General features: G+C 40.1%; 1 protein-coding gene across 1 annotated transcript in view; it reads left to right on the top strand.

Annotated features, from left to right (window-relative positions):
- The window catches only part of LOC126484041 (uncharacterized), a 124,963-nt gene that overhangs the window by 92,103 nt on the left and 18,306 nt on the right, over positions 1–14,554 (top strand). The window contains exons 5-6 of the mRNA XM_050107377.1: positions 5,965–6,173; positions 11,588–11,896. Of these exons, the coding sequence (XP_049963334.1) occupies positions 5,965–6,173; positions 11,588–11,896 (518 nt within the window). The remainder of the gene's footprint in view (positions 1–5,964; positions 6,174–11,587; positions 11,897–14,554) is intronic.

Below are 14,554 nucleotides of genomic sequence, written 5' to 3'. Positions count from 1 at the left end.
ATTAGAGAGATCTGAGCTCAGATGTCCTCAATGGTGAGTGTTCATCGGAGGTGAGGGTATCATCTGATGTGCCCCAGGGAAGTGTGGTAGGTCTGCTGTTGTTTTCTATCTACATAAATGACCTTTTGGATAGGGTGGATAGCAATGTGCGGCTGTTTGCTGATGATGCTGTGGTGTACGGGAAGGTGTCGTCATTGAGTGACTGTAGGAGGATACAAGATAACTTGGACAGGATTTGTGATTGGTGTAAAGAATGGCAGCTAACTCTAAATATAGATAAATATAAATTAACGCAGATGAATAGGAAAAAAGAATCCCGTAATATTTGAATACTCCATTAGTAGTGTAGTGCTTGGCACAGTAACGTCTATTAAATACTTGGGCGTAACATTGCAGAGCGAAATGAAGTGGGACAAGCATGTAATGGCAGTTGTGGGGAAGGCGGATAGTCGTCTTTGGTTAATTGCTAGAATTTTGGGAAGATGTGGTTCATCTGTAAAGGAGACCACTTATAAAACACTAATACGACCTATTCTTGAGTGCTGCTCAAGTGTTTGGGATCCCTATCAGGTCAGATTGAGGGAGGACATAGAAGCAATTAAGAGATGGGCTGCTAGATTTGTTACTGATACGCGAGTGTTACGGAAATGCTTCAGGAACTCGGGTGGGAGTCTCTAGAGGAAAGGAGGCGTTCTTTTTGTGAATCGCTACTGAGGAAATTTAGAGAACCAGCATTTGAGGCTGACTGCAGTACAATTTTACTGCCGCCAACTTATATTTCGTGGAAAGTCCACAAAGATAAGATAAGAGAGATTAGCGCTCGTACAGAGGCATATAGGCAGTAATTTTTCCCTCGTTCTGTTTGGGAGTGGAACAGGGAGAGAAGATGCTAATTGTGGAATGAGGTACCCTCCGCCATGCACCGTATGGTGGATTACAGAGTATGTATGTTGATGTAGATGTAGATGGAGACTTTCCAGCAACTGTTTTGGTTCTTCCTGCAAACCATTTGCAGGTGGGACAGGAGAAGGGGACAGTGATAGCTGGACACAAAAGTAACCTCCACCATACACTGTAAGGTGGTTTGTGGAGCAGAGACAGGTTGACTACACCTCATTAGTTATTCAGTCTACCTAGATACTTTTCAAAATACTTTTACAGCATCATATTTTGAAAGCTTATTATCATCTTATCATCCAAGGCTCCAGTACTTACAAATCTATTCAGAAAAGACTTGACAAATTTCTCTTTTGCAGAAATGCTTTTCTTCCTGTCATCATTCCTCTCTACTTTAGCCATCACCAGTTAATTTGCTGTCCAAATAGCAAAACTCATCATCTACTTTCATTGTGTCATTTCCTAATCTAATTACCTCTGCATTACATGTTTTAAATTTATTATATTCTGTTACCCTTGTTTTAGTTTTGTTAATATTCATCTTACAAACTCTTTTCAAGACAGTAGTCATTCTGTTCAACTGCTTTTTCATGTCCTCTGTTGTCCTTGACAGAAATAGAACATCATTGAGAAAAAGCATCCACTTTTCTCTTTGGTTCCCTTTACTGCTCACTAAGTGTATAGATTCAATAACATTACGGATAGGCTACAACATTGATTTGAATATCTTCTGTAGTGCTGTTGCCCTTTTATCTCTTTGACTCTTATAACTGAAGTCTGATTTCTGTACAAGTTGAAGATAACTATTCTCTCTCTGTAATTTACCTCTGCTACCTCCAGAATTTCAAATAGTATATTCCAGTTAGCAGTGTGAAAAGCTTTCTCTAAATCCACAAATGATATAACTGTAGGTTAAACTTTCTTCAGTCTATCTTCTAAGATAAACCGTAAGGTCAGTATGGCCTTGCATGTTCTTACATTTCTCCAGAACCAAACCGATATTCCCCTTAAGTTGGTTTCTACCAGCTTTCCATTCTTCTGTAAATTCGCTTCCTGATAGAAAAGCTGAAGCACACACAAGGGGAGGAGAAAACTAAATGAAACATCCCTGGTTGAGAAAATATGTGTTGTTATTTGAGCAATTTTGAAATGGAGTCACATTTGCAAAGAATATGAGAGAATGAGTCTACTTAGCAGTATAATGTTGCACCACACCTCAGCTGGATGCATGCACTGACACCATTGTAAAGGGTGTCATAAAAATATATCCTCTCCTGAGCAGGGTCAGTTCAAGAACACTTTTCCACTTATCATTTGGTGGCTCCCCTCCTTTCCCCTCCTACACTTTCACCTCGTCAGTTTTTACTACTAATTGAGATACACACTGCATAGAAATCCTGCACCTGGGCACCCATCTCAGCTTGGTGCTGCAAGTGATATGTCCTGCACAGAAATCTTCCAGTTGTGATGCCTCTGACACCCCTCTCAGTTTGGTGCCAAAGCAGTGACTTGTGTAACTTGTGCCTTAAACCAGCCCTTTTCCTGAGGCAAGCTGGTCCTTGATGTTCTGAATTGGCACTGGGGTGAAGTGAAAGTCCAAACTGGCCCTACAGAGTTCTATCAGGGACTAATCTGCCATTCTTTGTGGCCATGAGAGTATCTCAGCGTCATGCAGAAAGTTCCTAGAGGCATGTGCCATGTGTGAAGGAGCTCCTATGGGATGTAGTGAATCCACCAGAGGCAATCGTGCAAACAAAGAGACCATTCATTTTAAGGCACAGGTTCTTCAGTCACCAAATAAAATCTGAATTCCATGTAAGGTTTTCACATTTCCCTATCAAAGGGATCAAAAGATATGCCAAATGTTTTGTTAGATCACAATGTGGCAGAGCACAATTCTTTCCTTATGTGTCTTTGGCAGACCATGAAGTCTTGGCAGAGCTGGCATTTGTACTCTTAAGCTTTTTTTCAGATGGTCAGGAAACTGACTGGATTTAAGGAGAACAGATGTCTTATACAGCAGCATGTTTTTGGATCCTTCTGCGTATGATGATGTGTTGAACCCTGAAGTAAATCCATCATCTTGCCAAAATAAGATGTAATGAGATGTTACATACAGAAGAACAGTAATGTTTCCCTTGTCAGCAGATAAAATCACCATTTGTGTGTCTTCTCTTAAAGATTGGAATGCTTTTCTTTCATCGGTGTCAATGTTCTCGTTGGGTGTTGGAATCCTAGTTATTGCCTTTCAGCTCTTTTCTTACATCTTCAGTAGTTTCGCTGAGAAGTTTCAAGTCACTCTGCTCTATGGATAATTCTTCTAAAGACTTGATTAAAAGATACATGGAATTTCAACTCAGTAAATCATAGAACCAGAATTTGTGGCACAAAGACATAATCGGGTGCAGACAAATGCAATGGGTTAGCGCAGATGGGGAACTGATGCCATGATAGTTAAGCTGGATACCAACACCTCATCTGTTCATGTATGGTGGAGATCTGTGGTTTGTGGTCAACCTTCCTGTACTGCACATGCAGAGTCCACAGCCCCTTTACCCACCAGGGGCACTAGATGTTGACATCCTGTACAATAATATTCTACCCCTGACCTTTGGCAACTACATTTTTTTAGTGGACAATCACGTAAATTGACAAAGCACAACAGTTAGGAACAGTAGTGCCTGAAGATGACAAGCAGCTGCCTCTCGGAAACATTGTGCAGTTCAAACAATACCATGCAACGCAATGCCTGTGAAACTTTCAAGCAGATACTATGTCAGGAAAGCCTCAAACAGCGCACAATATAGTTACCTTCCGGAAAAGGGCTGGAGAGATTTACAAAAAGGGTTAGAGTTCAGAAAGTCACCCAGAACTACAGGTCAGGGGAGACTTACTGGATGGGATGAGAATGAAAGACTGATCGTTGGGGAATGCACCAGACACAATTTGAAAACCTTGATAGCTTAAAGGTGCAAGACTGGGTAATATGCAAGACAGAGATTACTGCTAAAATCTTGTGCATGAGTTAATAGGAGTGTAAACTAAGTGCACTGTACATAACAGACGTGGGAGGGGGATGGTGAAAAATAGATGTTCAGAAAATGAAAGATGTGGAAAACTAGAAAGGAGTAGTTACTGTGAGAAATGTTGAAACGGAAGAAATTAACATAAAATATGGCCAGGTGGGTCATGAGAACCAAGGACATGTTGTAGCACTAGTTCCCACTTGCGGAGTTCTGAGAAACTGGTATCTGGGGGAAGAAACCAGATGGTGCGTGTGGTGAAACAGGCACCGAGGTCATGACTGTCATGTTCCAGATCATGCTCTGCAACAGGATACTGTATGTTGCTGGTATACACCCTCTGCCTATGCCCATTCATCCTAATTGATGACTTAGTGGTAGTCATGCTGTTGTGAAAGGCCAAACAGTGTTTACATAACAGCTGGTGTATGACATGTCATTTCATGATGGCTCTCCCTTTGAAATTATACAGTTTGCCAGTTACATGACTAGTGTAAGTGGTGATAGGAGAGTGCAACTACATTAGTAGTATTACCATATATCTCTCAGGTCTTCCGGGCTTCTTGAACAAGACTGTAATAATTACTTTAAATTCCAAAAATACAGTCTCTTCTACACTACATTTTATGAATAAAATCTCCACAGTATTCGTGGATTAACATGTATTATCTTCCACTTTAAATACATGAGTCTCTCATATTAATTGAACATATTAATGCTTTTATTCAAAAGATCAGTGTTTATCACAAATTTCACCTCATTTCCATTACAATGTTTTTCTGTTCTTGATATACAAGTTCTTGGGAATTCCATGATCCCCAGGGCAGAATGGCAGTCCATAGAATATTTATTTCCTTGTCCAAGCAGCTATTTCCTCTCGAAATGGTGCAGTGATTGCCATTCCATGCTGAAGAGCACTCGTCTTTCAGTATGACTCACCACATGCACAATAAAAATAAAACCAATCCACAGTATCTGCACATTTGTACTGTACATATTATATTATTATTTTCTTTCTATGTACAGTATTTTGTAACGAGTATCATTCACCACCAAGAAAAGGTAGAGATACATCTCACTCCCATGGAATGATATGTGTGACTACAACAGATATGCAGCCAGATCGTGGTAAGATTTCAGTATGATGCAAAGATTGCAACTTGCTTTACATGTTCAGAAATGTAGGATTGTGCATTTCACAAAACTAAAAATTGAAGTACCCTATGAGTACAATATCACTGAGTGATAGTTGGATTCAGTTAACTTGTTCAAATATCTGGGTGTAACGATTTGTAGCGATATGAAATGGAATGATCATATGCATGCAGTCATAGGTAAAGAATGTGGCAGACTTCATTTCATTGGTATGATACAAGGAAGTTTCAGTCTGTCCTGAAGGAAACTGCTTGTAGAACACTCATGTGATCCATCATGGAATACTGTTTAAGTATATGGAACCTACACAAAATAAGATTAACAAAAAATATTGAATGTATAGAAGGGAGGCTAGCACAAATAGTCACAGGTATGAAACTGATCCATGAGAGAGCATTATGCATATGCTGGAAAACCTGAAGTAGCAGGCACCTGAAGATAGATGCATAATTTCTCATGGGAGCCTTCCTACAAGGTTTCAAGAATCAGCAGTAAGTGAGGAATCTATGAGTATGCTACAACCCCCCTATAAATTGCTCTTATAGAGATCTCAAAAACAAAATTTGACTAATTACATTGTGCACAGAGACACCTTTTAATTAAAATTATTAATAATCCCCTAGTTGATTTACCTCCACCAACAAATATTTCATTTTGATGAAATTTTGAGTCTCTAAACAATTATTTGTCCCGTGTTCCATAAGTGAATAAAATGAGAAGATGCTTGAATACATGATACAGTGGAAGTATCTTCTGCTACCCACTTTACAGTGGTTTGTAAAGTATAAGTGAAGGTGCAGGTGTAGAAATCTGTTTGTATGTGTAGTCCAACTAAACATATCAAATGAAGTGAGTACTTTGCCATAAATGTAATTCATTTATTCCACAGGCAGTGGTGGTATTGATCGCTATGTGGAGCTGCAGTTAGGGGATAGAGATACTCTACTGTTTGACAATATGTTGTACCAGCGGCGAATGTCTGTCAGCTTTGAAACTCTGCTACTGGAAGCTGCATCTCGTGCTGAGGCTGCTGGAACCACTGCCCTAGTGCACATTGTGGGAGCAGGCCTTGGAGTATGGCGCATTTCAAAGCATCAGGTCAGAATCCTCAAGAATGTTCCTACTCACTCATCCTTCAAATCAGTTGCAAACATTTTTGGATGAAATATTTATTTGATGTAATTTTGACCTATAATAGCATGTTGAACTTGTTATTCAACTTCTTTGTTAATACAAAAATGAATTCCCCCGTGTTTTTGACCATTGCAGTGAACGTTATGAAAATGTGCAGAAATGATGAATCTAGTTTTGAGAGATTTAATCCCACTTCTTATACACTGGTGGTGTATGTGATGATTCACATTCATTTTACTCATTTATTAATGTTGTGAACTGTTGTTTTTCCTCATATTACCACTTTATAATGACCCAAGCTCCAAATTGCAATCATGGATATTGTAATAAATAATACAGCTGAAAGTGAACATGATATAATTCTTTTAAAAATCCTTGTTTGTGGTGCTCTGTTTTTGATTATATTCATTCGCACATTTTTAGCAAACTACTTTGTTATTCCTGTAGTGTATGTTGTCAGTTTGAGAAATGATTACATTATCACCAATTATAAACTGTAACATCTCAGCATTTTTCTCAAAAATGATCTTTGTATAAATGCAATAGTTAATATCAATATAAATAATTGTGATCTATTTTAAAGCTTTCTTAAGGCATGTTTATACCTGTGCATCCTGTGACTGGTCACTGCATGTCTGTGCTTGCCCTACACGCAAGTGAGGTATGTGTCTCCCTGTCTGATCTGGGGAGACTCCTGCACCCCCGTGTGCACAATTCAGAAGCATGCATGACTTTGCAGTGGTGCGTGTACCTCCTTGCCTCTTTGTGAAATGGCTGCATGCACGTAGTGCACATGGAAATTTGCACAGGTGTAAACACACCTTTAGGTAGTCATTGGTTATTTTACTTGATTGGATACATGATGAAACAATCCTATACTCACCCTTTTGTGAATTAAAGGCAGATTCTCCAAAACATGATGTAGTTAAAAATTCTCATAAATCAAGACACTGAGACGTAGTGTTAAATATAATTTTCATTATGAGATTGATTTTATTGTGTCACTGCTTTGAACATCAAAATGAAAGTAAAGTTCTACAGATGAGTGCTGTGTTAGGTTGATATTCCATTCATCTTCCTGATATAAATAAAATTGTTCCATAATAATATGCTAGACTTTTACAGAAGATCAGTGGTAAATAAAAATTCTGAGCTAACAAAGCAATATGCTTCAGATACTTAAGAGGCAAGTTGTTGTTCTCAGCCATATGAAACTGCTTGGCAGTGGTGACAGTGACAGATTTGTCCCTCGTAACTAAATCAATCCACTGTGTTGTAGGAGAAACATTTAATTAGTTAGTTCCACATTTCATGGATCATATTTATAATAAACTTTATTATCTGGAATGTAAAGTGCAGTATGATTTTAACAAAAACTGAACATCATTATTAAAAACATTTTATCCTCACCATTTACACCTTTGTAACTGACTACCTCTTTGTACCTACTCAAGAATTCCTCTATGGTACCAGTATGCAAGAAACTCTCAAGGACAAACAACTTTAATCTACATTTTAAAACACGTCTCCTGTTTATATTTAATATTCTCTCCAAAAGGCCTATTTCAAGTGTGTCACAAAAGCTGTTGTGGTTACAATGCTCCTATTTGTCTAACAGGTTAATTCAGTTCATAAGTTGTCAGAGAATTCTGAAATGGTGTATTTCTCCCTTATTCATGCAAAAATTAGACTCACTAAAGAGTAGAACATTTTTATATTTAGTATTGTATTTGTGAATATCTGTTTCACTTACAAATTTAAATTGAGCACATAAAATTCTGTTATGGAAAAATGAATACCTTTTACATAACTGAGTGCTTAACCAACATTCCGTAGCACATTCTTGTTATATTTCTAAAGTTAATATACATTTTCATGATGTTGATTAGCTGAAATTATATGTCTCAGAATTTCTACTGTATGGATTTTCTACGTAATTTTTTCATCAATGTATACATCTGACAATATTATGAAAAGGGAAGTTGCTACTTAGTTCAAGTGGCTATGAGCACTAGGGGACTTAATTTCTGAGGTCATCAGTCCCCTAGAACTTAGAACTACTTAAACCTAACTAACCTAAGGACATCACACACATCCATGCCCGAGGCAGGATTCGAACCTGTGACCACAGCAGTCGCACGGTTCCAGACTGTAGCTCCTAGAACAGCTCGGCCACCCTGGCCGGCGAAAGTTGCTACTCACAATATAGCAGAGATACTGAGCCGCAGATAGGCACAACAAACAGACTGTCACAAATAAAGCTTTCAGCCAGTAAGACCTTAATCAAAAACAGACGACAGACACACACAGACGCATTCACGCAAGCACAACTCCCACACACGACTGCAGTCTCAGGCAATTGAAATCTCACTGCCATATGACAACATTTTTGTTTCTAATACATTTTATTTTTATAAATAATTAATCAAAATGATTAATGGAAAATCTCATATAAGATATGAAACAAATACTAACAAAGAGATAGAGGGGCTGGCCAGTACTTACCTCAGCTCAGTACAGCCGATAGATACACATAAAACAGAACTGAAAATTTACATTCCTAGCTTTCGGAACTTTGTTCCTTCATCAGGGAGGAGAGAGGGGAAAAAAGGGAAGAAGGGAAAGTGGATTCAGTTACTCACAACCCAGGTTATGAAGCAACAGGGAAAGGTAAACAGGGAGGGTAGCAAGGATGGAGGCATGGTTGTCAGAGAGAAGCCAAAGATATTCTACTGTAAGTACTGTGCCAGCTTCAAACCAAAGAGGATGCATACAGAAGTAAAGAGGTATATAGTATAAAGATAAACACAACTATGTAGGATGAAAAGATGCGTGAATGGCTAAAGAGGAAAGGGAAAGAGGAGAAGACTGAAGAGTGAATGGGAGTGAGGTGGTTTAACGTAGGTTCAGTCCAGGGGGATGGCGGGATGAAAGGATGTGTTGGAGTGCAAGTTCCCATCTCCGCAGTTCAGAGGGACTGGTGTTGGGTGGGAGAAGCCAAATGGCACATACGGTGTAGCAGGTTCCTAGGTCCCTAGAATTATGCTGGAGGGCATGCTCCGCTACTGGGTATCCACAAAGAGAACCATCCTGGCCGTCCCATTGTAGCAGGCTTCAAATCCCCAACCGAACGTATCTCAGCTCTGGTAGATCAGCACCTACAACCTATCACCCGCAGACTCCCATCCTACATCAAAGACACAAACCACTTCCTAGAACGCCTCAAATCCATTCCCACTCCTCTCCCACCTGAAACCTTTCTTGTCACCATAGATGCTACATCCCTTTACACAAACATCCCACACACCCATGGTCTCTCTGCCCTTGAGCACTACCTCTCCCAACGCCCACCCGAAGATCTTCCAAAAACCTCGTTCCTTATGACACTTACCAACTTCATCCTCACCCATAATTACTTCACTTTTGAAGGCCAGACCTACAAACAAATCAGGGGAACGGCCATGGGAACCAGGATGGCTCCCTCCTATGCCAACCTCTTCATGGGCCGCATGGAGGAGGCTTTCCTGAAGACCCAACAGCTGCTTCCCCTGGCCTGGTATAGGTTTATAGATGACATCTTTGTGGTCTGGACTCATGGTGAAGAAACACTCCTTAATTTCCTCCATAACCTCAACTCCTTTTCGAATCTGAATTTCACCTGGTCCTTCTCCAAAACCCAAGCCACCTTCCTGGATGTTGACCTTCATCTTGTTGAAGCTCACATCCACACCTCTGTCCATATCAAACCCACAAACAAACAACAGTACCTTCACTTTGATAGCTGCCATCCTTTCCACATCAAACGCTCCCTTCCCTACAGCCTAGGTATTCGTGGCAAACGTATCTGCTCCAGTGACGAATCCCTCAACAACTACACCAATAACCTGACCAGTGCTTTCCTCTCCCGCAACTATCCTGCAGACCTTGTCCACAAACAGATAACCCGAGCAATACATTCCTCCCCGTCCAACAACAATGTTCCTACCCCCAGACCACACAGAAGCATCCCCCTTATCACCCAGTATTATCCTGGCCTCGAAAACATCAACAAATTACTCCGCCAGGGATATGACTTTCTCAAGTCAACCCCTGAAATGAGATCATCCCTTGACAAAATTCTCCCCACACCACCCAGAGTTGCCTTTCGTCGCCCCCCTAACCTCCGTAACATCCTTGTTAAACCCTACAATATTCCCAGACTACCTTCTCTACCCAGCGGTTCCTACCCCTGTAACCGACCCCGTTGCAAAACCTGCCCCATGCATCCCCCCACAACCACCTACTCCAGCCCCGCTACTGGTAAAACATACACAATTCAAGGCAGGGCTACGTGTGAAACCACACATGTCATTTATCAACTGACATGCCTGCACTGCACAGCCTTTTACATCGGCATGACAACAACCAAACTGGCTGAGCGCATGAACGGACACAGACGAACTGTCCGCCTAGGAGATGCCCAATACCCAGTAGCGGAGCATGCCCTCCAGCATAATTCTAGGGACCTAGGAACCTGCTACACCGTATGTGCCATTTGGCTTCTCCCACCCAACACCAGTCCCCTCTGAACTGCGGAGATGGGAACTTGCACTCCAACACATCCTTTCATCCCGCCATCCCCCTGGACTGAACCTACGTTAAACCACCTCACTCCCATTCACTCTTCAGTCTTCTCCTCTTTCCCTTTCCTCTTTAGCCATTCACGCATCTTTTCATCCTACATAGTTGTGTTTATCTTTATACTATATACCTCTTTACTTCTGTATGCATCCTCTTTGGTTTGAAGCTGGCACAGTACTTACAGTAGAATATCTTTGGCTTCTCTCTGACAACCATGCCTCCATCCTTGCTACCCTCCCTGTTTACCTTTCCCTGTTGCTTCATAACCTGGGTTGTGAGTAACTGAATCCACTTTCCCTTCTTCCCTTTTTTCCCCTCTCTCCTCCCTGATGAAGGAACAAAGTTCCGAAAGCTAGGAATGTAAATTTTCAGTTCTGTTTTATGTGTATCTATCGGCTGTACTGAGCTGAGGTAAGTACTGGCCAGCCCCTCTATCTCTTTGTTAGTATTTGTTAAATAATTAATCAAACAGTTCTACTGTTGACAGTACAAAACTGGATGAAATGTGTTATTGCAAAAGTTAAAGTAAGTCACTGTGTGCAACACATCATTTATTATATATCTGGTGACAATTTCTTTCTTGTTCAGCTGTGTGTGTGTGTGTGTGTGTGTGTGTTAGAGAGAGAGAGAGAGAGAGAGAGAGAGAGAGAGAGAGAGAGAGTGTGTATGTGTTGAACCAAGGCAGAAAGTTCAATTGGTTATGCTTACAGATAAGAAAGAACTGTTTTCTAATTTGTTACCCTAATATTGTTTCACAGGAACGCCATTTCCTTGACGCATTTGCTAGTTGCATTCAGCGTCTGCTACCATCACTTTCACATATTTCTGAGGTGCGATTTGCCTGGTTTTCGGAGGGTGCAACACTGCGTGGTGTTGGAGATGGTGGCCGCGTGGGTCATGTAAGAGTGCGATTTTCACAAGCTGAGCCGCAGTCGCGGCTGGTAGACAATCCTGAGCAGCTGCTTGTAGTTTCATATGCATGGGATGGCAATGCGCTGCCAGGGAATGAATTTTGGTGTGGCAGCTTGACATCTTCTGGTGACCCAGCAGCTGCCTGCTGCAGCCAGGTATGTGTTTATGTGTCATATTACAACATGGTACGAGATTTGCATAAGTTTGCTCTGTACATGACCAATAATTTTCATTTCTGCATTTAAATTTGATGTCAGTTGTACTGTGTTATGTGACCACTTGTTTATAAAAAAATTGAACTTGTACTGTAATACCAAAAATGAAACATTTAGAATAATGAATGGAAAGAAATGCGAAAAGATGCATATTCTGGACGTTGAAAGCAATTCCAATTCTGACATATTGTTAAGTGAAAATTAAAATTATGTGTATTTTTTATTTTAACCAGAAAGCATGCCAATATTCCATACAAGTACAATTATCTGGTCAGAGCAGTGACTAGGCTCACACTCCACACATGAAAAATTTATAACAATATGTATTTCATTTGTTTAAACTGTTGACTTCATATCCATGGAATGTGGCAGTCTGAGACCCTCAGTGGCACTCTGTGTGGTGTTAGTAGCTCCACGCAACACCTGCTGTGGTGTAGGAATGTCTGCTATCAAACTTACCCACCACTCACTGTTCAAGGAGAGCCTCAAACAAATAATAAAATACAAAACAAATATTTGCACATATTTAAGATATAATATTAACACAAATAACATCTTTTGACCCATTAAATTCTTATTAGAGCTGTAACAAAAGTAATTGTATGGATGCTTGCACACATGTAGTCTATGAAGGTACAGAAAATTTCCCAACTTTAATATTTGTGATAAAATTTCGAATTTAATTCATTGGAATTCTGAACCCTCACAAATATTATCTACACAGGTTGCTGATTGAGCATTTTCTCTCATAGACTGTGATAAATTTGGTTTGAAGCTGTGTTATTTGATTAAATCAATGTATTTTTATGTCTTCGGCTTCCACTTACAACATTGATGTTGATGTTAGTTGCCATTACTTTTTTTCTTTACTTACATATTTGAGAAAACTATGAAATGCGTACAGGAAACGTTCAGATGTCACTTTTCCTTGGATTCTATAAATGTAAATTACAGTAACTTAGCTCTTCATGCAACCTTCAAAATTATATTTTTCAATTAAATAACTTAAATCATTTCTTTCTGTATAATTTTTATTAAAATTAACAAGTACATAAAAGTTTCTATGCATTTTACTTTTTTCTGAAACTGTGGCTGCCCTCACTTTTCAACTTCATTTACAATGTTTAACGTATCTCCTGCCAACCAATGTTCATTCAGACAAACAACTGTAACATTCCTTCATTCAGACAGACTAAATTGCATTTTGTCAATTTTATAATTTCTGTTGTTTCAGTAGTCAACATGTAGACCATTTACGTTGTACCACATAATACATGAAATATGTAGTTGGAACTGTATGAATAGTATTCAGCACAATTTTGCTTATAAAGTCTTTTGGCCATCGGCTTTTTGTGCATAGTATAATTTCACATCCCCATAACTGGTTATTAATTTCCTCTACTTTTTAGGATCTGACAAGCGTCAGTTAACATTTTGCTAAACATCTTGTGCAAACCATTTTCCCGTAGACATAAGTTACTTAAAAACTTATTAGGGCTATGAATGTTGCTACTAATTTATTACAGTTCTCTCTAATATTAGAATTTAACACATCTACATACTTACCATTTACTGACATGTATATTATGCTACAAATTACAAGCCTACAAGCCATGTATTAATTCCTGGCAGTTTGAATAATATTTGTAGCTTCACTGACACATTGTTCCTCACCAATACTATGGAGTGAATTTGTCCCCACATGTATAAACACACCCTATATACACACATCCAAAAAAGTTTTGCACCACCTCAGTTCCGAGAGTTCCAGAACTTGTACAGAAAATTGGAACAGAGATCAACATAAACATCATTTTTGTCCTATTTATAGCTCATGAAAACCACACATTGCATGTTGTACCATCATGCAGCGAGAACTTCAGAGGTGGTGCTCCAGATTGCTGTACACACCGGTACCTCTAATACCCAGTAGCACATCCTCTTGCATTGATGCATGCCTGTATTTGTTGTGGCATACTATCCACAAGTTCATCAAGGTACTGTTGATCCAAATTGTCCCACTCCTCAATGGCGATTCGGCGTAGATCCCTCAGACTGGTTGGTGGGTCATGTCATCCATAAACAGCCCTTTTCAATCTATCCCAGGCATATTCGATAGGGTTCATGTCAGGAGAACATGCTGCCCACTCTAGTCAAGCGATGTCATCCTGAAGGAAGTCATTCACAAGATGTGCATGATGGGGGCATGAACTGTCATCCATGAAAACGAATGCCATACCAGTATGCTGTCGACATGGTTGCACTATCTGTTGGAGGATGGCATTCACATATCGTACAGCCGTTACGGTGCCTTCTATGACCACGAGCAGCGTATGTCGGCCCCACATAATGCCACGCCAAAATGGCAGGGAACCTCCACCTTGCTGCACTTGCTGGACAGTGTGTCTAAGGCCTTCAGCCTGGCTGCATTGCCTCCAAACACGTCTCCGACGATTGTCTGGTGGAAGGCATATGCGACACTCATCGGTGAAGAGAACATCATACCAATCCTGAGCGGTCCATTTGGCATGTTGTTGGGCCCATCTGTACCATGCTGCATGGTGTTGTGGTTGCAAAGATGGACCTCGCCATGGACGT

The sequence above is a fragment of the Schistocerca serialis genome, chromosome 6, assembly GCF_023864345.2.
Source record: "Schistocerca serialis cubense isolate TAMUIC-IGC-003099 chromosome 6, iqSchSeri2.2, whole genome shotgun sequence".
In the NCBI taxonomy this organism is placed as follows: domain Eukaryota; kingdom Metazoa; phylum Arthropoda; class Insecta; order Orthoptera; family Acrididae; genus Schistocerca; species Schistocerca serialis.
The sequence above is the reverse complement of the archived record's forward strand: the minus strand, read 5'-3'. Positions and strand labels throughout refer to the sequence as shown.